Genomic DNA, 24,403 nt, shown 5'->3' with positions numbered 1-24,403 from the left:
AATATTCAGTGTTGACAGCTGATTTTTTTATGGACATGTTCCATGAATACTGATGTTAAAGATTTATTTTTTGTGAAGAAATGTTTAGAATTAAGTTCATGAATCCAGATGGATCTCTATTACAATCCCCAAAGAGGGCACTTTAAGTTGATGATTACTTCTATGTGTAGAAATCTTTATTCATAATTGAATCACTTGTTTATTTTTCAAAAATATTTTTGTTATTTTTATATCTTTTTTTCCAAATAGCTCAAGAAAGACCACTACAAATGAACAATATTTTGCACTGTTATACAATTTATTAAATCAGAAACTGATGACATAGTGCTGTATTCTACTTCTTTATCTCTTTTTTTTTAAACCAAAAATGCTTTGCTCTGATTAGGGGGTACTAGAATTAAAAAATGTTCACTTGATGGTCCGAAGAACCCGTAAGTAAGACAAATAGTGGAAGTCTCTTACTTCCGGGTTCTTCGTACCACCAAGTACAGACATATGGAAGTAAGACAAATTGTGGAAGTCTCTTATCTCCGGGTTCTTCGGACCACCAAGTACAGACATCATCGATCTTTTTCAAGATTTTCAGACACTGTTTTATTTAAACAATTAAGTATCTGTTCAAAGTCATGTTCAAACTCTGTTTTTACATCCTTTGTGGATTGTAAATATGAAAGGATATGGTTCAATGGATACAATAAAACACAATTGAGGATATAAAGTAAACTTGTTTTCCACTCTACTCATACTTTAAAGGCCTACTGAAATGAGATTTTCTTATTTAAACGGCGATAGCAGGTCCATTCTATGTGTCATACTTGATCATTTCGCGATATTGCCATATTTTTGCTGAAAGGATTTAGTAGAGAACATCCACGATAAAGTTCGCAACTTTTGGTGCCGATAAAAAAAACCTTGCCTTTACCGGAAGTCGCAGACGATGATGTCACAAGGTTGAGGGCTCCTCACGTCCTCACATTGTTTATAATGGGAGCCTCCAGCAGCAAGAGCTATTCGGACCGAGAAAACAACAATTTCCCCATTAATTTGAGCGAGGATGAAAGATTCGTGGAAGATGATATTGATAGCGACGGACTAGAAAAAAAATAAAGTTAAAAAAAAAAAACGCGATTGCATTGGGACAGATTAAGAGGTTTTTAGACACATTTACTAGGATAATTCTGGGAAATCCCTTATCTTTCTTTTGTGTTGCTAGTGTTTTAGTGAGATTAAATAGTACCTGATAGTTGGAGGGGTGTGTCCACGGGTGTCTCGAGGCCAGTCTCTGAGGGAAGTTGACGTCAGTCAGCTGCATGGACGGCGCAAGCTCAGCTGAACTCCGGTAAGAGGCGACTTTTTACCACAATTTTCTCACCAAAACCTGCCGGTTGACAAGTGGTCGGGATCCATGTTCGCTTGACCGCTCGCTTCACCTCAGGGAATTTTAAACAAAGAATCACCGTGTGTTTGTGTGGCTAAAGGCTAAAGCTTCCCAACTCCATCTTTCTACTTTGACTTCTCCAATATTAATTGAACAAATTGCAAAAATTCAACAACACAGATGTCCACAATACTGTTTAATTACGCGATGAAAAGAGACAACTGTTAGCCGCAAATGGTGCTGCGCTAATATGTCCTGACAGTCCGTGACGTCACGCGCACGCGTCATCATTCCGCAACGTTTTCAACAAGAAACTCCGCGGGAAATTTAAAATTGCAGTTTAGTAAACTAAAAAGGCCGTATTAGCATGTGTTGCAATGTTAATATTTCATCATTGATATATAAACTATCTGACTGCGTGGTCGGTAGTATTGCGTTTCAGTAGGCCTTTAAAGCACTAACAAGAACATCTCAGTGTCCTATTTTCTTATCATCCTCTAATTATAACAGTTGGCTATAGCTATACATGATTAATGCCTAAAATATAACAGACATCACATAGTGATAATTGTATTAGCATTTCACATCAACAGCCTGGAGGAAATCGTCTACGGGGCTATGATCATTTTCTTTACCAGTCTGTTCTCTAATGAGATGAGCAGCAGTTTGAAAAAAAAAAGACTGAAGACAGGCAAATGCAAAAAGGCCACCAACAGGAAATGTTGGGGGAAAGGTTGTGCTGGTTGGTACAATGGAGCATTTGTTGTTGCTCCAGTCGGTTATTGGGAACAATGTGTCTTTTCTGACTGTAATGATGGATTGCCCATTGCCGGGTGTTGGCATTATATTGCATATGACTTGATTGCTAATCAAAAGAATGAAAATCTGGCATGGGTACAGAATTTGGTGCTTGTATATAATAGTTACCGACCAAATCCCATCTGTACTACCGCAGGGGTCACCAACGTGGTGCCTGCTAAAAATAGCTCGAATAGCAGCACTTACCAGTAAGCTGCCTCTATTTTTTTACATTTTATTCATTTACTAGCAAACTGGTCTCGCTTTGCGCGACATTTTTAATTCTAAGAGAGAAAAAACTCAAATAGAATTCTAAAATACAAGAAAATATTTTAAAGACTTGGTCTTCACTTGTTTAAATAAAGTTCCCTATTTTTTTTTTACTTTGCTTCTTATAACTTTCAGAAAGACAATTTTAGAGAAAAAATACAACCTTAAAAATGATTTTAGGATTTTTAAACACATATACCTTTTTACCTTTTAAATTCCTTCCTCTTCTTTCCTGACAATTCAGATCAATGTTCAAGTAAATTTAGTTTTTTTATTGTAAAGAGTAATAAATACATTTTAATTTAATTCTTCATTTCAACTTCTGTTTTTTCGACAAAGAATATTTGTGAAATATTTCTTCAAACTTATTATGATTAAAATTCAAAAAAATTATTCCGGCAAATCTAGAAAATCTGTAGAATCAAATTTAAATCTTATTTCGAAGTCTTTTGAATTTATTTTAAAATTTTTGTTCTGAAAAATCTAGAAGAAATAAGGATTTGTCTTTGTTAGAAATATAGCTTGGTCCAATAGTTATATATATAACAAAGTTAAGATTGGATTTTAACCTATTTAAAACACGTCATCAAAAATATATATTTATTGTGAAAAATCATTAAGATGATCAGTGTTCCCACAAATATAAATATCAATAATTATAATAATAACATAGAGTTAAAGGTAAATTGAGCAAATTGGCTATTTCTGGCAATTTATTTAAGTGTGTATTAAACTGGTAGCCCTTCGCATTAATCAGTACCCAAGAAGTAGCTCTTGGTTTCAAAAAGATTGGTGACCCCTGTACTACAGAGTATCGATTCCCGTAAAATCAAACAGTACCATTCTGATGTACTTGTTGCACATGATGGCAGTCAAGTTGCAGATTTAGCACCAACTCAAAAATTTGGAGGGGAAACAAGCCCTAAGAGCGGACTCCACAGGACTGTTTTTAGGTAATGTTGCAACAAAAGGAAAGGCTGAAAAGCACAATGAGGCTTCGCTTTTCAAAATGTCCTAGCTCGATGCTAATTTATAGTGAATTATGCAATACACATGATACTGATAGTATTAGCCATTTTATATGGCGGTTTCAACACCTCAAATTTTGATTTTTAGAATTCTCCATGTTATCTACGTTTCAGATACTTTATTTTGAAACATTTCTTGACAGTGTCACTTCCGCTTCCTTCCTGTAGGTGTCACTTCCGCTTCCCTTTTGACGTGTGTTAATGTGCGGTAACTTGCTACTTTCTCTGCTACGTTTAATCGGTGCTCTAGTATTTATATCTATAAGCATAATATATATATGGGTGTTTGCTTGTGGTTTATAGATACTAAATGAACCTAACCTAAACCAATATGCACCATTAAAGTTGGAAGAGTCCAAATGATGACCGTGTGTCCTCTGACCGGAACCCCAACCTGGTCAATATCTGAAAAAAAAAAAAACAGTCGCATATTTGACAACTGAGAAGCACATTACTAGCAGCCAGCTGTTGTGTATTAAATACAATACTTAAAGTGTAAATACTTTGTAGGGTTAAACAAAAGACAAGACTGGCACATTAAGCTTGATGGCAAAGACTACTTCCTAATTAGGGCAAACACCGTAGCCTATACACTAGTATTCTAATGTCTTGAAATTGCCACTGCATGCAAAGTCTACTATACCAGTGGTCCCCAACGACCGGTCCGTGGACCGGTACCGGTCCGTGACGTTATTTGCTACCAGGCTGCAGAGAAACATTAAATAATTTATTAACGACTGCATTTTCTCCAAATTAAACTTCGTTTGTCCCACCAGACACACCAATAAGCTTGTTAATAGATATACAATAAAACTCCTCATCAGAGATGTCCGATAACATCGGACTGCCGATATTATCGGCCGATAAATGCTTTAAAATGTAATATCGTAAATTATCAGTATCGGTTTCTAAAAGTAAAATGTATGACTTTTTAAATCGCCGCTGTACGGAGTGCAGAAGCATAGGGAGAACTACAAAGCGCCAATAAACCTTAAAGGCACTGCCTTTATGTGCAGGCCCAATCATATAATATGTACAGCTTTTCACACACACAAGTCAATGCAAGCATACTTGGTCAACAGCCATACAGGTCACACTGATGGTGGCCGTATAAACATCTTTAACACTGTTACAAATATGCGTCACACTGTAAACCCACACCAAACAAGAATGACAAACACATTTCGGGAAAAAATCTACTCCGTAACACAACATAAAAACAACAGAACAAATACCCAGAACCTTCTGCAGCAATAACTCTTCCGGGACACTACATTATACACCTCCGCTACCCCCGCACCCCCATCCCCGCCCACCTCAACCTACTCATGCTCTCTCATGCATGTCCCGAATTCCAAGCTGCTGTTTTGAGGCATGTTTAAAAAAAAAAATGCACTTTGTGACTTCAATAATAAATATGGCTGTGCCATGTTGGCATTTTTTTCCATAACTTGAGTTGATTTATTTTGGAAAACCTTGTTACATTGTTTATTGCATCCAACGCGTTATCACAACAAAATTAGGCATAATAACGTGTTATTTCCAAGACTGTATGTATCGGTATCGGTTGATATCGGTAATTAAGAGTTGAACAGTATCGGGATATGCAAAAAAGCCATTATCGTACATCTCTCCTCCTCATAAGAAGTTGCCATTTGGTATATTTGTTAAAACTTTGTGACATGATGCAATGCACAATAATGAACATCCATCCATCCATCCATCGTCTTCCACTTATCTAAGGTCGGGTCGCGGGGGCAGCAGCCTAAGCAGGGAAGCCCAGACTTCCCTCTCCACAGCCACTTCGTCTAGCTCTTCCCGGGGGATCCCGAGGCGTTCCCAGGCCAGCCGGGAGACATAGTCTTCCCAACGTGTCCTGGGTCTTCCCCGTGGCCTCCTACCGGTTGGACGTGCCCTAAAAACCTCCCTCGGTAGGCGTTCCAGGTGGCATCCTGACCAGATGCCCGAACCACCTCGTATGGTTCCTCCCGATGTGGAGGAGCAGCGGCTTTACTTTGAGCTCCCCCCGGATGACAGAGCTTCTGACCCTATCTCTAAGGAAGAGCCCCGCCACACAGCGGAGGAAACTCATTTCGGCCGCTTGTACCCGAAGTTAATCGCACTATTATTCTGGACCACCATCCGCCGCCTCAGGAAGGGGAAGCAGTACACTGTCAACACCGTGTGTGGTGCGGATGGTGTTCTGCTAACCTCAACTGCGGATGTTGTGGATAGGTGGAAGGAATACTTTGAAAACCTCTATTAAGAAGCAATGCCTGAGGAATCTGTGGTGGGCTCTCCTATTTCTGGGGCTGAGGTTGCTGAAGTAGTTAAAAAGCTCCTCGGTGGCAAGGCCCCGGGGGTGGATGAGATCCGCCCGGAGTACCTTAAGGCTCTGGATGCTGTGGGACTGTCTTGGCTGACAAGACTATGCAGCATCGGGTGGACATCGGGGGTGGTACATCTGGATTGGCAGACCGAGGTGGTGGTTCCTCTCTTTAAGAAGGGGGACCGGAGGGTGTGTTCCAACTATTGTGGGATCACACTCCTCAGCCTTTACCGGTAAATTTTATTCAGGTGTACTGGAGAGGAGGCTACGCCGGAGAGTCAAACCTCGGATTCAGGAGGAACAGTATGGTTTTCGTCCTGGTCGTGAAACTGTGGACCAGCTCTATACTCTCGGCAGGGTTCTTGAGGGTGCATGGGAGTTTGCCCAACGAGTCTACATGTGCTTTGTGGACTTGGAGAAGGCATTTGACCGTGTCCCTCGGGAAGTCCTGTGGGGAGTGCTCAGAGAGTATGGGGTATCGGACTGTCTTATTGTGGCGGTCCGCTCCCTGTACGATCAGTGTCAGAGCTTGGTCCGCATTGCCGGCAGTATGTCGGACACGTTTCCAGTGAGAGTTGAACTCCGCTAAAGCTGTCCTTTGTCACCCATTCTGTTCATAACTTTTATGGACAGAATTTCTAGGCGCAGTCAAGGCGTTGAGGGGTTCCGGTTTGGTGGCCGCGGGATTAGGTCTCGGCTTTTTGCAAATGATGTGGTCCTGATGGCTTCATCAGGCTGGGATCTTCAGCTCTCACTGGATCGGTTCGGAGCCGAGTGTGAAGCGACCGTAATGAAAATCAGCACCTCCAAGTCCGAGTTAATGGTTGTCTCCCGGAAAAGGGTGGAGTGCCATCTCCGGGTTGGGGAGGAGACCCTGCCCCAACTGGAGGAGTTCAAGTACCTAGGAGTCTTGTTCACGAGTGGGGGGAGAGTGGATCGTGAAATCGACAGGCGGATCGGTGCGGCGTCTTCAGTAATGCGGACGTTGTACCGATCCGTTGTAGTGAAGAACGAGCTGAGCCGAAAGGCAAAGCTCTCAATTTACCGGTCGATGTACGTTCCCATCCTCACCTATGGTCATGAGCTTTGGTCATGACCAAAAGGATAAGATCACGGGTACAAGTGGCCGAAATGAGTTTCCTCCGCTGGGTGGCGGGGCTCTCCCTTAGAGATAGGGTGAGAAGCTCTGCCATCCGGGAGGAACTCAAAGTAAAGCTGCTGCTCCTCCACATCGAGAGGAGCCGGATGAGGTGGCTCGGGCATCTGGTCAGGATGCCACCCGAACGCCTCCCTAGGGAAGTGTTTAGGGCACGTGAAAAAAGGGTGGAGGCCACGGAGAAGACCCAGGACACGTTGGGAAGACTATGTCTCCCGGCTGGCCTGGGAACGCCTCGGGATCCCCCGGGAAGAGCTAGACGAAGTGGCTGGGGAGAGGGAAGTCTGGGCTTCTCTGCTTAGGCTGCTGCCCACACGACCGGAACTCGGATAAGCGGAAGATGATGGATGGATGGATGGAACTCTCTTGAAAGAATAAATAAAGTACTATCTAATCTAATCTAAAAAAAATTGCCGAAAATCGGTACCGTTGAATACCAGTATCGCTTCGCAGGTAGTGAGAATTGGTGCCACCTCGTATCAAATGTGACAAGTAAACTCGTCGTCTGCTTTGTGTTTGGTTTGATGACTAGTACTTTACTTTTGTTTGCATGTCTTATTGGAAGTATGTGTTGTGCTTGTTGTGTCTCATTTGTGTCTTTATTTCCTTATCTGCCGGACAAGCAACGTCTCATTCAAAGTCTTTATTGGCTCTGCATTAGAAGATCAGTATTGTTGCTTTTAGTAGCGCTTGTAATTTAAATGCAGTGTCCATGCTTGTGTGTCTCACAGCCTTAAATGTCCTTCACACACATCCCTCTCCCTTTAAACACTCCCTTGTTGCACCTGAGGAGGAAGCGGTGTTCAGCCCGGACTTTTAAGGCCACCGCGAGCATCCCAGCATACGGTGGCCATCTCGCTAATGCAACTGTTCAAGCGGTGATAATTGACTCGCTGGCGTTTTGTGTTGTTTTTTTTCCTTCTTAAACCACAGTTAAAACACCTTAAAGTGGGATTTGGGCATGCAGATAAAAAAAAAAAAAGTTACATTTTGAGTCGGAATTTACCTTTTCCTGTTTATCGTCTGTGTCGAATGACTTTAATTGAAGGCACAAACAAAGCAGTGCTCTGTTTAGAAGGCTGTTCCTTTAGATCTGTGGGCACTTAATGTTGTCCAAATGTTGTTGTACACAAGAGAAGCCTCAGCCTTTAAAATGGGAGCTCTTTATCTTTTACAAACCCCGTTTCCATATGAGTTGGGAAATTGTGTTGGATGTAAATATAAACGGAATACAATGATTTGCAAATCATTTTCAACCCATATCCAGTTGAATATGCTACAAAGACAACATATTTGATGTTCAAACTGATAAACATTTTTTTGTGTGCAAATAATCATTAACTTTAGAATTTGATGCCAGCAACACGTGACAAAGAAGTTGGGAAAGGTGGCAATAAATACTGATTAAGATGAGAAATGCTCATCAAACACTTATTTGGAACATCCCACAAGTGTGCAGGCTAATTGGGAACAGGTGGGTGCCATGATTGGGTATAAAAGCAGCTTCCCAAAAAATGCTCAGTCTTTCACAAGAAAGGATGGGGCGAGGTACACCCATTTGTCCACAACTGCGTGACCAAATAGTCAAACAGTTTAAGAACGTTTCTTGAAGTGCAATTACAAGAAATTTAGGGATTCTACATCTACGGTCCATAATATCATCAAAAGGTTCAGGGAATCTGGAGAAATCACTCCACGTAAGCGGAAGGACCGGAAACCAACATTGAATTCCATCCCTCGGACAGCACTGTATCAAAAACCGACATCAATCTCTAAAGGATATCACCACATGGGCTCAGGAACACTTCAGACAACCACTGTCACTAAATACAGTTTGTCGCTACATCTGTAACTGCAAGTTAAAGCTGTACTATGCAAAGCAAAAGCCATTTATCAACAACATCCAGAAATGCCGCCAGCTTCTCTGGGCCCGAGGTCATCTGAGATGGTTTGATGCAAAGTGGAAAAGTGTTCTGTGGTCTGATGAGTCAACATTTCTAATTGTTTTTTGGAAATATTCGGCATCGTGTCACCCGGAGCAAAGGGGAAGCGAACCATCCAGACTGTTATCGACGCAAAGTTCAAAAGCCAGCATGTGTGATGGTATAGGGGTGCATTAGTGCCCAAGGCATGGGTAACTTACACATCTGTGAAGGCACTATTAATGCTGAAAGGTACATACAGGTTTTGGAACAATATATGCTGCCATCTAAGCTTATTTCAGCAAAACAATGCCAAGCCACATTCAGCACGTGTTACAACAGCATGGCTTCGTAAAAAAAGAGTGCGGGTACTTTCCTGGCCCGCCTGCAGTCCTGACCTTTCTCCCATCGAAAATGTGTGGTGCATTATGAAGCGTAAAGTACGACAGCGGGGACCCCGGACTTTTGAACGACTGAAGCTCTACATAAAACAAAAATGAGAAAGAATTCCTCTTTCAAAGCTTTAACAATTGGTTTCCTCAGTTCCCAAAAGTTTATTGAGTGTTGTTAAAAGAAAAGGTGATGTAACACAGTGGTGAACATTCCCTTTCTCAACTACTTTGACCGTGTAGCAGCCATATAATACTAAGTTAATTATTATTTGCAACAAAAAAATTTAGTTTATGATTTTGAACATCAAATATCAATTGAATATGGGTTGAAAATGATTTGCAAATCATGGTATTCTGTTTTTATTTACCTCTAACTGAAATGGAAACGGGGTTTTGTATATTACCGTATTGTTTGGACCAGGCCTGGGCAATTATTTCGACTCCCAGGGCCAAATTTAGAGAAAAAAAATGTGTCTGGGAGCCAGTATATCTATTTTTAGGAACACTAATACAAAACATCACAATAATGTCTGATTGAATACTCAAAACGTGATAACAGACCAAGGCAACAGACCAAGGTGGTATAGCCCGGTTGGTAGAGTGGCAGTGCCAGCAAATAGAGGGTTCCAGGTACGAACCCCGCTTCAGCCATCCTCGTCACTGCCGTTGTGTCCTTGGGCAAGACGCTTTACCCACCTGCTCCCAGTGCCAACCACACTGGTTTAAATGTAACTTCGATATTGGGTTTCACTATGTGAAGTGCTTTGAGTCACTAGAGAAAAGCGCTATATACAAACCCCGTTTCCATATGAGTTGGGAAATTGTGTTAGATGTAAATATAAACAGAATACAATGATTTGTAGTCGTGTCATCTGATTTGCGGCCTCATGTTTTGGACACTCGGGTGAAGAGAGGGGGGGAGCTTTGTACCGATCACCAACTGGTGGTGAGTTGGCTGCGATGGTGGGGGAGGATGCCGGACAGACCTGGCAAGCCCAACCGCATTGTGAGGGTTTGCTGGCAACGTCTGGCAGAGTCTCCTGTCAGAGAAAGTTTCAATTCCCAACTGCGGAAGAACTTTGAACATGTCACGAGGGAGGTGCTGGACATTGAGTCCGAGTGGACCATGTTCCGCAACTCTATTGTCGAGGCGGCCGATTGGAGCTTTTTCTCTCAGGCTAGTTGGTGCCTGTCGGTGGACACCGGCAGTGAGAGATTCCGTCAAGCTGAAGAAGGAGTCCTATCGGGTCCTTTTGGCTCATAGGACTCCGGAGGCATTGGACAGGTACCGACAGGCCAAGCGGTGTGCAGCTTCAGCGGTCGCGGAGGCAAAAACTCGGGCATGGGAGGTGTTCGGGGAAGCCATGGAAAAAGACTTCCGGACGGCTTCGAAGCGATTCTGGACCACCATCCGCTGCCTCAGGAAGGGGTATCAGTACACTGTCAACACAGTGTATGGTGCGGATGGTGTTCTGCTGACCTCAACTGCGGATGTTGTGGATAGGTGGAAGGAATACTTCGAAGACCTCCTCAATCCCGCCAACACGTCTTCCTATGAGGAAGCAGTGCCTGGGGTATCCGTGGTGGGCTCTCCTATTTTTGGGGCTGAGGTTGCCGAGGTAGTTAAAAAGCTCCTTGGTGGCAAGGCCCTGGGGGTGGATGAGATACGCCCAGAGTTCCTTAAGGTTCTGGATGCTGTGGGCCTGTCTTGGCTGACAAGACTCTGCAGCATCGCGTGGACATTGGGGGTGGTACCCCTTGATTGGCAGACCGGGGTGGTGGTCCCTCTCTTTAAGAAGGGGGACCGGAGGGTGTGTTCCAACTATCGTGGGATCACACTCCTCAGCCTTCCCAGTAAGGTCTATTCAGGTGTACTGGAGAGGAGGCTACGCCGAATAGTCGAAAAACGGATTCAGGAGGAACAGTGTGCTTTTCGTCCTGGTCGTGGAACTGTGGACCAGCTCTATACTCTCAGCAGGGTTCTTGAGTGTGCATGGGAGTTTACCCAACCAGTCTACATGTGCTTTGTGGACTTGGAGAAGGCATTCGACCGTGTCCCTCGGGAAGTCCTGTGGGGTTTGCTCAGAGAGTATGGGGTATCAGACTGTCTTATTGTGGCGGTCCGCTCCCTGTACGATCAGTGTCAGAGCTTGGTCCGCAGTGCCGGCAGTAAGTCGGACACGTTTCCAGTGAGAGTTGAACTCCGCCAAGGCTGTCCTTTGTAACCGATTCTGTTCATAACTTTTATGTACAGAATTTCTAGGCGCAGTCAAGGCGTTGAGGTGTTCCGGTTTGGTGGACGCGGGATTAGATCTCTGCTATTTGCAGATGATGTGGTCCTGATGGCTTCATCTGGCCGAGATCTTCAGCTCTCACTGGATCAGTTCGCAGCCGAGTGTGAAGCGACCGGAATGAGAATCAGCACCTCCAAGTCAGAGTATATGGTTCTCGCCCGGAAAAGGGTGAAGTGCCATCTCCGGGTTGGGGAGGAGACCCTGCCCCAACTGGAGGAGTTCAAGTACCTAGGAGTCTTGTTCACGAGTGGGAGAAGAGTGGATATTGAGATCGACAGGCGGATCGGTGCAGCGTCTTCAGTAATGCGGACGTTGTACCAATCCGTTGTGGTGAAGAACGAGCTGATCCGGAAGGCAAAGCTCTCAATTTACCGGTCGATCTACGTTCCCATCCTCACCTATGGTCATGAGCTTTGGGTCATGACCGAAAGGATAAGATCACGGGTACAAGCGGCCGAAAAGAGTTTCCTCTTCCGTGTGGCGGGGCTTTCCCTTAGAGATAGGGTGAGAAGCTCTGCCATCTGAGAGGAGCTCAAAGTAAAGCCTCTGCTCATCCACATCGAGAGAAGCCAGATGAGGTGGCTCGGGCATCTGGTCAGGATGCCACCCGAACACCGAGGTGTTTAGGGCACGTCTGACCGGTAGGAGGCCACGGGGAAGACCCAGAACACGTTGGGTAGACTATGTCTCCCGGCTGGCCTGGGAATGCCCCGGGATCCCCCGGGAAGAGCTAGACAAAGTGGCTGGGGAGAGGGAAGTTTGGGCTTCCCTGCTTAGGCTGCTGCCCCTGCGACCCGACCTTGGATAAGCGGAAGAAGATGGATGGATGGACAGTTATCCGATTTTTTTTTTTTTATGTTATCAAATTGATGTCATGATTCTTTAAATAGGCCCGAACATCATATATTGATATCAAATATTATATTTAGACCTGCTCAATAGCCTTTTAATTAGAGCAGTGGTTCTTAACCTTGTTGGAGGTACCGAACCCAATTAGTTTTATAAGCGCATTCACCGAACCCTTCTTAGTGAAAAATAGAATGGTTTTTTTTTCTAAATTCAAGACAAAGTTATGTGTTTTGGTAACACTTTAGTATGGAGAACATATTCTAAGTAACAAAGACTTAATTTAGAGGTTTTTGGACACTAGGGGAACATATTCTAAGTGATAAAGACTTATTTTTGAGTTATTTGGTTAGGGTTAGAGGGTTAGGGTTATAATGAGGCCATGCCGAATAAGGCATTACGAAGTACGTAATGATGACTGGTTAAGGGCCAATATGTTACTAATTTGCATGTTAATAAGCCACTAATTAATGGTGAATATGTTCCCCATACTAACGTGTTACCATGTTTTTTACTGGTGCACAAAATTAACTGTGCATGAACATCACCTTGTTCAAAGAACAAAACCAACACAGTGCATGAACTCACAACAAATTACACACCTGCAGATCAATGTGACTTCTGCTGTTGCCGTATCCGCAATACGCCGATACGGAGAAGTTTTTATTGATACGATGAGTCAGGTGTGTTTTGACCTCCGCCGAACCCCTGAGGCGGACTCACCGAACCCCTAGGGTTCGATCGAACCCAGGTTAAGAACAACTGGGTTAGAGTGTCCGCCCTGAAACTGGAAAGTTGTGAGTTCAAACCCCGGCCGAGTCATACCAAAGACTATAAAAATGGGACCCATTACCTCCCTGCTTGGCACTCAGCACTAAGGGTTGGAACTGGGGTTTAAATCACCAAAAATGATTCCCGAGCAGCGGCCACCGCTGCTGCTCACTGCTCTCCTTACTTCGCACGGGGTAAATATGAGGATGGGTCAAATACAGAGAATAATTTCACCATGTGTGTGTGACTATCGGTGGGACTTTAACTTAAACTTTATTCGATATTTACTGTGCACTCCTAGTTTGAATTCCAAGTTTATTTGAACTCAGACATGTATTGATCTATTCATGGATTACACACTTGTTGTGAATTCTTCCATTATGTGCTTTTAAAAGTTTAGAAGAAGTCGATTGAATTCACTCTTTTAAGATCAATTTCATGCATGAAATTTGCATATCTGAATATGCAGTCTGTGGATTTTCAGCTAGTGTGTGGTTGCCAGTGTTCTGTTCTACATGGTAGTGTGCAGAGAAGAGGACTGTGGAAAAACTAGTGAGGATCCTGGATGATGCCAGTCACCCTCTGCATAGCGTTATCAGTAGCCAGAGGAGCCTGTTCAGTGCTAGACTGCCTCATCCCAAGTGCAGGACTAATAAATGATAAATGGGTTGTACTTGTATAGCGCTTTTCTACCTTCGAGGTACTCAAAGCGCTTTGACACTACTTCCACATTTACCCATTCACACACACATTCACACACTGATGGAGGGAGCTGCCATGCAAGGCGCTAACTAGCACCCATCAGGAGCAAGGGTGAAGTGTCTTGCTCAGGACACAACGGACGTGACGAGGTTGGTACTAGGTGGGATTTGAACCAGTGACCCTCGGGTTGCGCACGGCCACTCTTACACTGCGCCACGCCGTTCCTATATATAATAGACTCAAAAACTGCAAAAGAATAACAGTGCAATACGTTTTCATAACATGGTCACTACTCCCAAGTTTCTCTTGTTATATTCTTATTTTGCTGTTATATTTTTATTCGCATTGTTGCTTTTTATTTTTATTCTTATTGTAATATTTTTGTATTTTGTTTCCATTTATACCCCCATTATTTACTTTTTAAAGTCAATCTCAATTCTGTACACTGCTGCTAGAATTTGGATTTTCGAGAGGGAACTCTACTGAAGGAATCAATAAAGTACTATCTATCTATCTATCTATCTATCCATCTATCCATCTATCTATCTATCTATCTATCCATCTATCTATCTATCTATCTATCTATCTATCTATCTATCTATCTATCTATCTATCTATCTATCTATCTATCTATCTATCTATCTATCTATCTATCCATCATCCATCCATCCATCCATCCATCCATCTATACTGTATATCGATCCATCCATCCATACATACATACATACCATCCATCTTCTTCCGCTTATCTGAGGTTGGGTCGCGGGGGCAGCAGCCTAAGCTAGGAAGCCCAGTCTTCCCTCTCCCCAGCCACTTCGTCCAGCTCTTCCCGGGGGATCCTGAGGCGTTCCCAGGCCAGCCGGGTCAGACATGCCCTAAACACCTCCCTAGGGAGGCGTTCAGGTGGCATCCTCACCAGATGCCCGAACCACCTCATTTGGCTCCTCTCGATGTGGAGGAGTAGCGGCTTTACTTTGAGCTCCTCCCGGATGGCAGAGCTTCTCACCCTACCTCTAAGGGAGAGCCCCGCCACCCGGCGGAGGAAACTCATCTCGGCTGCTTGTACTTCTGAACTATCATGACCATAGGTGAGGACGGGAACATAGATCGACCGGTAAATTGAGAGCTTTGCCTGCCGGCTCAGCTCCTTCTTCACCACAACGGATCGATACAGCGTCCGCATTACTGAAGACGCCGCACCGATCCGCCTGTCGATCTGATCTCGCTATCCACTCTACATGCATACATATATTATTAAAAAAAAAAAAAAAACATACATATATATATATATATATATATATATATATATATATATATATATATATATATATATATATATATTTTAGAATAGTGTATGTGACACTTAGTCCTAAGAGTCATTTTCTGGTGCTTTTGGTTCATTTCCCCTGGCAGCTTTTTGAAATACACTGGAACACATTATTTTTTGAATCTGCACGTTTTCTCACATTTGCACTCTTTCACTTCTTTGACTAGTCAAAACAAATAATTCAGACACTGGAGGATTTTTTTGAAGCTACCCAAGCGCACAAAAAACAGTGATGTAATGACAAAATATATTCAGACGAGTTGAGGGCCAGTCAGTGATTTTTATTTTTTATTTTATTTTTTTCTTTCTAACCTTAAAAATCTTCTGAGTGGCAGTGGGAGGCAATTGAAAAGGACAGAAAATGAAGGCAAGCAAACTGGAAAGGTCAGGAAAAGCTCATCATTAAAGTGAGGATGACGACTCACAAATATTTTTTCACCCAGTCTTGACCAGAGATGGGAATTTAATGGAGGGCCATTATCATACAGGTAATAGAAAAACGGTGATGACTTCATCAACTCTTTTAGACAAGCATTTGCCTCCTTGCCGCCATGTTGTCTCTTCCAGTGCATCCGTCTGTTTTACATGATAATAAACGACCTTAAAATAACGGCACAATACAGGTCGAGACGGCTTGTTTTTCAACACTATCCATCCCTGCTTCCTGTTCCTTTTTGTTACCTGCTCGACTTGGCATCAATTTCCTGCTGCTCTTGTCTGACTTTTGTTTTGTCTTCAGTCAGTCTTTTTTATCTTGTCTTCTTTTCCCCCTGAAGCTGGATGACTGGCAACATGTGATCCAGAAGAGAGATATCTTGCCATCATTTAAATATATTCACCAGCACATGAGCTGTAGAGGCTTTTCATTTAAGGCGCTGCTACACTTGCCAAAGTGTGCCCACTAGACCAGAAACCTGGACTGGTAGAACTGATTTTCTTGGAAGAACCTGCTAGATTGCTGGTGGAGCACATAGGGGTGTAACGGTACACAAAAATTTCGGTTCAGGACGTACCTCGGTTTAGAGGTCATGGTTCGGTTCATTTTCGGTACAGTAAGAAAACAACAAAATATACATGTTTTGGTTATTTATTTACCAAATTTGTAAACAATGGGTTGATCCTTTTAATACTGGGAACACTATAATAATTCTGCCCACGTTAATCCACATTAAACTGCCTCAAGTTGTTGCTCAGATGAAATAAAATGACACAACTTTTCTTCTACATATAAAAAGTGCAACATTAAACAGTTTCAAGTCAACTCATCATGCTTGATTTATTACAGCATCGGGGAAGCCTGTAGTTGATTTTTTATTATGTAAATGTTATATTTGTATCAATATGTGATAGCAGGGACCGTGCCATTCAAAACTAGGCTGCTACATTACTAATGATTAATTTAACTATAGCTGAAAAATAGTACAATAGCAATAGGAGAGACTATTCATCCCTAAACACAATGGAGTTCATGTAGGCTTTATGATGCACTTACATTATTATATACACCAGGGGTCACCAACCTTTTTGAAACCAAGAGCTACTTCTTGGGTACTGATTAATGCGAAAGGGCTACCAATTTGATACACACTTAAATGAATTGCCAGAAATAGCCAATTTGCTCAATTTACCTTTAATAAATAAATCTATATAATGGGTATTTATGTCTGTCATTCCGTCGTACATTTTTTTTCCTTTTACGGAAGTTTTTTTGTAGAGAATAAATGATGAAAAAACACTTAAGTGAACGGTTTAAAAGAGGAGAAAACACGAAAAAAATGAAAATAAAATTTTGAAACATAGTTTATCTTCAATTTTGACTCTTTAAAATTCAAAATTCAACCGAAAAAAATGAAAAGAAAAACTAGCTAATTCGAATCTTTTTGAAAAAATTAAAAAAATAATTTATGGAACATCATTTGTAATTTTTCCTGATTAAGATTAATTTTAGAATTTTGATGACATGTTTTAAATAGGTTGAAATCCAATCTGCACTTTGTTATATATATAACAAATTGGACCAAGCTATATTTCTAACAAAGACCAATCATTATTTCTTCTACATTTTCCAGAACAAACATTTTAAAAGAAACTCAAAAGACTTTAAAATAAGATTTAAATTTGATTCTACAGATTTTTTAGATTTGCCAGAATCATTTTATGAATTTTAATCATAATAAGTTTGAAGAAATATTTCACAAATATTCTTCGTCGAAAAAACAGAAGCTAAAATGAAGAATTAATTAAAATGTAATTATTATTCTTTACAATAAAAATAAAATCACTTGAACATTGATTTAAATTGTCGGGAAAGAAGAGGAAGGAATTGAAAAGGTAAAAAGGTATATGAGTTTAAAAATCCTAAAATCATTTTTAAGGTTGGATTATTTTCTGTAAAATTGTCTTTCTAAAAGTTATAAGAAGCAAAGTAAAAAAAATAAATGAATTTATTTAAATAAGTGAAGACCATGTCTTTAAAATCTTTTCTTGGATTTTTCAAATTCTATTTGAGTTTTGTCTCTCTTAGAATTAAAAATGTCGGGCAAAGCGAGACCAGCTTGCTAGTAAATAAATAACATTTAAAAAATAGAGGCAGCTCACTGTTAAGTGCTGCAATTTGAGCTATTTTTAGAACAGGCCAGCGGGCTACTCATCTAGTCCTTACGGGCACAACGTTGGTGACCCCTGATATACACTATCACAGACAGAAACTCTTCATTTAACATAATGTCCTTTTTTGCTGCTTCAACACACCTCAATCAACACTGTCCGTAACAAACACACACCCACGCACACACCGCAAAATGAGCTAACGTTACGCTAAAAGAAGGTCAACGGGCTCATAGTGATGTTTAGAAAGTAGTTGACTTGGAAGTGTTTAGTATAATTTGGGGAGAGTCCGCTGCTGACCTACTAAACAACTATCTGCTCGACGCTGAAGCGCTGACTAGATGCGCTCTGAATACGCACTGCTGATTGGCTTGTTACCGCTACAGGTGTAATCAATCAGATGGGTGTGTGTGAGGGACATTGCAGGGTACGATGCAGGAGACAGAGGCAGAATGGAGCGGAGCAGCTTGTTAAGACTTTAGCATTGGCGGCTACTTCACATGTTCCTGTGGAACTCGTTCTGTACTCCTCCACACCGAACCGGAACCCCCGTACCGAAACGGTTCAATACAAATACACGTACCGTTACACCCCTAGGAGCACACTGTATCTAATGGGCTGGACACTGGCAGAGAGTTGCTGGGTGGCCGAGGGTGGCGTTGGCTCTCTTAGTTGCTTTGTTGGGTCTGCTCCTGTCTTTGGCCATTTCCCCCCCCCCCACCTGACAATGGCGTGGAACACCGCAGAGGCCACCACAGTGTATATTTTTTTTTGGGGTGTTTTTACTCTTGTTGCTGGATGTATAGGTTGGTTGCATCAGCTCTGCTCTTTTAATGTCTTTGATATAATTTGTGTTCTTTGATGTTTGATGTTTCCCTCTTACACGTGCTTATGTGTGCTATGGCTATGAGATTTTTTTCTCCCTTGGCCTCAGTCTGGACCCCCCTCTCCAGGGGCCCAGGCGTTTGGCTGTTTCTCACCTTTTTTGTAAGGGGCGCCCGAAGTTAGCAGACCCTTCTGCGATCCTATTCTGTCTCCTTGTAATGTTTTTCTGATCGTGAATGGGGTTGTGATGAAAATCTTAATTTCTCCTCTGGGATTAATCAAGTATTTTTGATTCTGATTCTGATGAGCCATCCGTCCATCCATCCATCCATACATCCATCCATTTTCTACCGCTTGTCCCGTTCGGGGTCCAGGGGGTCACTGGAGCCTATCTCAGCTGCATTCGGGCGGAAGGCAGAGTACACCCTGGACAAGTCGCCATCTCATCGCAGGATTCTAATGACCACCATGTAAATATCACACACAGTTTTTTTTTTTAGCTACAGACAGATGCTCTCCATGTGCGAAGCAGTGTATGTCTACTACAGGCTTATACACATGGCTCTGAGTTACTCCGAATGTTTTAATAGTCAAATCAGGGCCGGGATTTTTGCCCTGAGAGTTAAGTCCAACTTCTGCAAAATCCATCCATCCATCCATCCATTTTCTACCGCATATTCCCTTTGGGGTCGCGGGGGCACTGGAGCCTATCTCAGCTACAATCGGACGGAGGGCGGGGTACACCCTGGACAAATCGCCACCTCATCACAGCGCCAACACAGATAGACAGACAACATTCACACTCACATTCACACACTAGGGACCATTTAGTGTTGCCAATCAACCTATCCCCAGGTGCATGTCTTTGGAGGTGGGAAGAAGCCGGAGTACCCGGAGGAAACTCACGCAGTCACGGGGAGAACATGCAAACTCCACACAGAAAGATCCCCCCAATCACCCAAGACTACTCAGGACCTTCGTATTTTAAGGCAGACGCACTAACCCCTTTTCCACCGTGCCGCAAAAAAAAAAAATCCATCCATGAATGACCGCACTCAAGTTGGGCATTGTCTTATTTTTTTTGTTCATGAGGCAGTCAGTGTTACATACATGTATTTTTTTTATTCATATCATGTCAAGAGAACAATATTAACTTTGGCAAAACTAAAAAAAAAAAGGTAGTAAGGGAACAACAGTAATGTTTCGTTTTCATAGGCTTGTGTTTGTGCTTTGTGTGCTTTATATCTTTGTTTTATGCCTACCCGTCACCAATTGGAAATTTCCCCAAAATGAAAAATGATGAATCACATTTTCTCTATTTTTTTTGTTTTTTTTGTTTTGCCTAACATCTTTGCCAGAAAAGTCTGAAGAACTGAAACACACAGTGCGACAAATACAATTATTGTAGTCTGCGTAGATATATACAGTATATTTATATACTATATATATGTACTCTTTTGATTGGAGTTAGATCGTCTTGTTTTGTTGTCCCACTTTAATGCTTTGAAGTCCCAACCGGCTCAAGATGTCTGCGTCCTCTTTATAGTGCATCCTTTCTGAAAACATTCACGGTTTCATAGAAAAACAATTCGTGTGGCACGAATAAAGTCCCTCCAAGAAAAAACAAAACAAAAAAAAAAACATCTCACTGTTGCTTTCAGTCCAAATTGCAAAAATAATAAATAATTATGTCTTTCAACTCTTGAGCCTTTGACTAACGGAATGGTCCTTGTTCCCAGCGCCTTGCCAAAACATTAAAAACATATGTAACAGGAACAGTCGACTGGAAAACACCCAACACAAACACACACATCCCCTCCCTGATCCGGTCTTCGCATGCACACCACTAAGCAGCATGGAAACTTTCCATCACACACCTCCACTATTTTGTAATCCATATCGACTCCATTGTAATCCGGGCGTCGTTTAATAATGTCCGTGCTCCACCGCGGCGCCGCCGGCGCACATCGATTGATCACGGCCAGCTCTGTATTTATGCTCCTATAATCCAGAGGCATGGTCGGCCAAAGTGCAGACACAGAGGACACAGAGAAGTCACATTCATTGCGTTTAGCTGAGTCACAAAAAAAACTAAAAAAAACCCCACATTGACTAAGTCGATGCCACATCCAAATGTAATTTGTTGACCTCCCCTGCAGTGCCGGCGATGGTGCTTGATCCAGCGCATAGCCGGGTGGTGTTGTGTGGGTTGAGGTTGCTTCTACTAGTGTTGAGGATTTTCTGGGATCCACGCTGAGTTCTTAACCTTATCTAGTGCTTTGTTCCCGTCCTTTCTCTATTTACTTGGAAAACCTTTGCTTGTGTTTCTGACTCTCTTTTAACCCCCCTCAGGCTATTTATTGTCAAGCCTCTCTATTCTTGGTTATTTAATTTGATCTTGTTTCCCTTATTTAGCTACAATCCTTCATCTGTCATCTGCAGTCTTCTTTTCTTCTCCGAACCACGAGCACGCCAATCTTCTCCTACAGACGTTCTACACGACACTTTCCTCCAGCTCTTCAGCGCTCCGTCCGTCCTTTGCTTTGTCCCTGCCCCTGTCTTTTATAGCTCTGCCAGCGGCAACCTCGGTGTTAGAGTTGGAGTTGGTGGTGTTATAAGCGTGGATGTATCCACGCTGGAACTCGCAATGCCCCCCAAATCCTGTGCCGCCTTCACCCTCCTCACTGGTGTTTGAGGAGGCGGTGCTTGTGGTGGAGGCGCACTGCACCAGCATCCCGTGAAGAGACTGGCTCCGCCTGGTCCAGATCACGCTCAGCCTTTTGGCGTAGCTGACGGCGCCGTAGCGTTTGGCAACGGTTGTGGCCGCATCGGTTGCAAGGGCAACAGAGGAGCCCATGTCCAGTGAGTGTCGCCGCTTGCTGACGGCCCCACAGGGGCTAAGAGGTGAAACAGGGCTCTGATAAGCCTGAGAGGAGTTCCATTTGTCCCTGCTGGTGGATGTTATCCTCCAGTCCAGCAGGTCAGAGTCTCTTAGGGGCGTTGCCAAGGAGAAGCTGGCGTGATTGGTCAGCTCTTGCTCCAGGCGGGGTCTTGGGCATTCCCTGGAGCGTGATTGGCGAGGCAGGGTGGATGAGATGGAGGGGGAATAGTAGAGCGGAGTTCTGTCACTTTCAGAAGTGTACTCCAGGGCCTTGTCCAGCTTCCTCTGCCGCACCACCAAGGCCATCTCCCCTCCTGCTCCCGCCATGGTGGACACCACGCCTCCGGCGGAAAGAAACTGCTCCAGGTTGACCTTAGGCTTGATTCTGGGCTTCGGGGGGACTTTCGGTGGATGAGCCGAAGCGGAATCAGCCGCTTCCTTTTCCTTGGCCTCCGTTCTCTTGGACGGCAGACCATTAGGTAGGACTACCATCATCACGTCCCCAGAACCGTTGGACTGGTAGCACCCACCTCTTTCCCCTCCTTTATCACGAGCCAACACGCCTCCGCCCTGACCACAAACCCCGACTCCGGCCTCTGCGTTGCTGTTGTGACAAATGATGTGGTCGGCGTGGTTGCAGACGCGATGGCGAACCATTAGCGCAACAGTAAACACGAGGAGTGTGACGACCACCACGCCTCCGACCAAGATGGTCAGCGTCCCTCCCAGGAAGTGAGCCTGCAGGGAGCTGCAGGCCGGGTAAACGTCCTTGGTGGAGAAGGAGGCGCAGCCCAGCACTCTGGTCGCCGCCAGTGTCGTGATGGAGTCATCGAAAATGGCTAACACGCACAGGTTGTAATCTACTCCCGACACCAAATTCTTCAACATGAAGCGGTCACTGGTCGACGGTAGGATCCTAAAGAGAGAGAAACAACAGGAAGGTTAGGGCGGAATGTAAAATAGCGGTAGAAATGGAGAGAAAACCCGGGGGAAGGAGTGAATACAGCAGGAAGGGAAAATGAGGCTATAGAGAAAAAGTGTGCCCAGGGAGCCAGTTTGTGTGCATCAGTGTGTGTGACGTTGGAATAGCTCGCGGAAGCAAACGTCAGGCCATTTTGTAGGCCTTCGCACCTTTTAAGAGGACATTTTAGGTGTTAGCGGGATTACAGTAAGGCTGAGGCATTTTCGGGGCTTTTGTCAAAGTGAAATAGCCATCAGTTGTGTCAGTGTGTCGCTACAAGGCAGTTAGTTGTGTTGCCCCGCTGCAAATGTGTGATCGGCGAATGCTTATTTTGTGCTTTTAAACCAAGACTTGGCTGGGAATGAATATGTTTTCAAAAGCAGCCGTGAGAACAAACAAACCACGTAGGCATTTTATTAATTTTTTTACCCAGCATCCACATGTTTTTTGTAGCATAATAAAATAAACGTGTGTGTGTGTGTGTTCTTGTATTTCTAACCCTCTTGAGACATCAACAAGGATAAGTACCTTCCATATGAATTGAAGTGAATTATATTTATATAGCACTTTTCTCTAGTGACTCAAAGCACTTTGCATAGTGAAACCCAATATCTAAGTTACATTTAAACCAGTGTGGGTGGCACTGGGAGCAGGTGGGTAAAGTGTCTTGCCCAAGGACACAACAGCATTGACTATGATGGCGGAAGCGGGAATCAAACCTGTAACCCTCAAGTTGCTGGCGCGGCCACTCTACCAACCGAGCTATACCGCCCTGTATGAGGCCCGGTGAACAACTTAAGACCGTAATCATGGTTCCAATATGGAAAACCATTCCATCTTATTGAGAGTCCGTGAACATTGCTCCAAAGTCAGGATTTATTTGGTTGATTTAATGTTCACACTAAAGTAAACATTGACAGGTGCCAAGGCAGCAATGTATGACCAATTACATGTACCATGAATTGATTTACGTGGACCCCGACTTAAACAAGCTGAAAAACTTATTCGAGTGTTACCATTTAGTGGTCAATTGTACGGAATATGTACTGAACTGTGCAATCTACTAATAAAAGTTTCAATCAATCAATCAATCAATCAATCAAACTTCCCTGCTTTACACTCAGCATCAAAGGTTAGAATTGGGGGTTGAATCACCAAAAATTATTCACGGGCGCAGCCACCGCTGCTGCTCACTGCTGCTGCTCACTGCTCCCCTCACCTCCCAGGGGGTGATCAAGGGTGATGGGTCAAATGCAGAGAATAATTCCGCCACACCTTGTGTGTGTGTGTGTGTGTGTGTGTGTGTGTGTGTGTGTGTGTGCGCTGCTCACTGCTCCCCTCACCTCTCAGGGGGTGATCAAGGGTGATGGGTCAATTGCGGAGAATAATTTCGTCACACCTTGTGTGTGTGTGTGTGTGTGTGTGACAATCATGGGTACTTTTATTTTAACTTAATGATAAAACAAGACGAAGGACTTCCCTATTCATCCCCGTAAAAAACCCCGCCAGGTGAACAGCTGATTTTAGGACTTCTGGTGCTGACATAATTAAAAATAAATAAATACATTTGTGTATAGACACATACTGTAATAACTTGAAGTAAATAATGACAATTAAAAAACAATCACAAACAAAAAAATGTTTGACCAAAAGCTTACCTTTTTTATAGTTGCATAGTATTTATACCTTATTAATGTTGTAAATAATAATCTCTATATATCTAGAAATGGTGGTCCTAAAGAGGTAGGCATTTTTCAGAGGTCTACCGCGTTGCTTCCTTTCAAAGATAGGGTGGATGGCAACATGGCGGCATATTGTTTTCACATGCATTTATCAACTTCTGCAGAGTTGTGTCATATGCGTTTTGTGCAAAAAAATAATGTTGTGCTATAGTAAGTCTTGCCAAACCTGGCTTT

General features: G+C 43.1%; 2 protein-coding genes across 4 annotated transcripts in view; one reads left to right on the top strand and one right to left on the bottom strand.

The window, feature by feature from the left end:
• Positions 1–24,403, top strand: part of LOC133560789 (pyruvate carboxylase, mitochondrial-like) — a 692,938-nt gene that overhangs the window by 408,960 nt on the left and 259,575 nt on the right. The window lies entirely within an intron of this gene.
• LOC133560788 (leucine-rich repeat and fibronectin type-III domain-containing protein 4-like) overlaps positions 19,701–24,403 on the bottom strand; it is a 69,740-nt gene continuing 65,037 nt past the window's right edge. For all 3 annotated transcript variants that reach the window (XM_061913718.1, XM_061913717.1, XM_061913716.1), the window contains one exon: positions 19,701–22,442. In XM_061913718.1, the coding sequence (XP_061769702.1) occupies positions 21,140–22,442 (1,303 nt within the window). In that variant the 3' untranslated portion in view covers positions 19,701–21,139. The remainder of the gene's footprint in view (positions 22,443–24,403) is intronic.

This window comes from Nerophis ophidion, linkage group LG10 (genome assembly GCF_033978795.1).
Source record: "Nerophis ophidion isolate RoL-2023_Sa linkage group LG10, RoL_Noph_v1.0, whole genome shotgun sequence".
Classification (NCBI taxonomy): Eukaryota; Metazoa; Chordata; class Actinopteri; order Syngnathiformes; family Syngnathidae; genus Nerophis; species Nerophis ophidion.
This window is presented reverse-complemented; position numbering and strand designations above follow the sequence as displayed.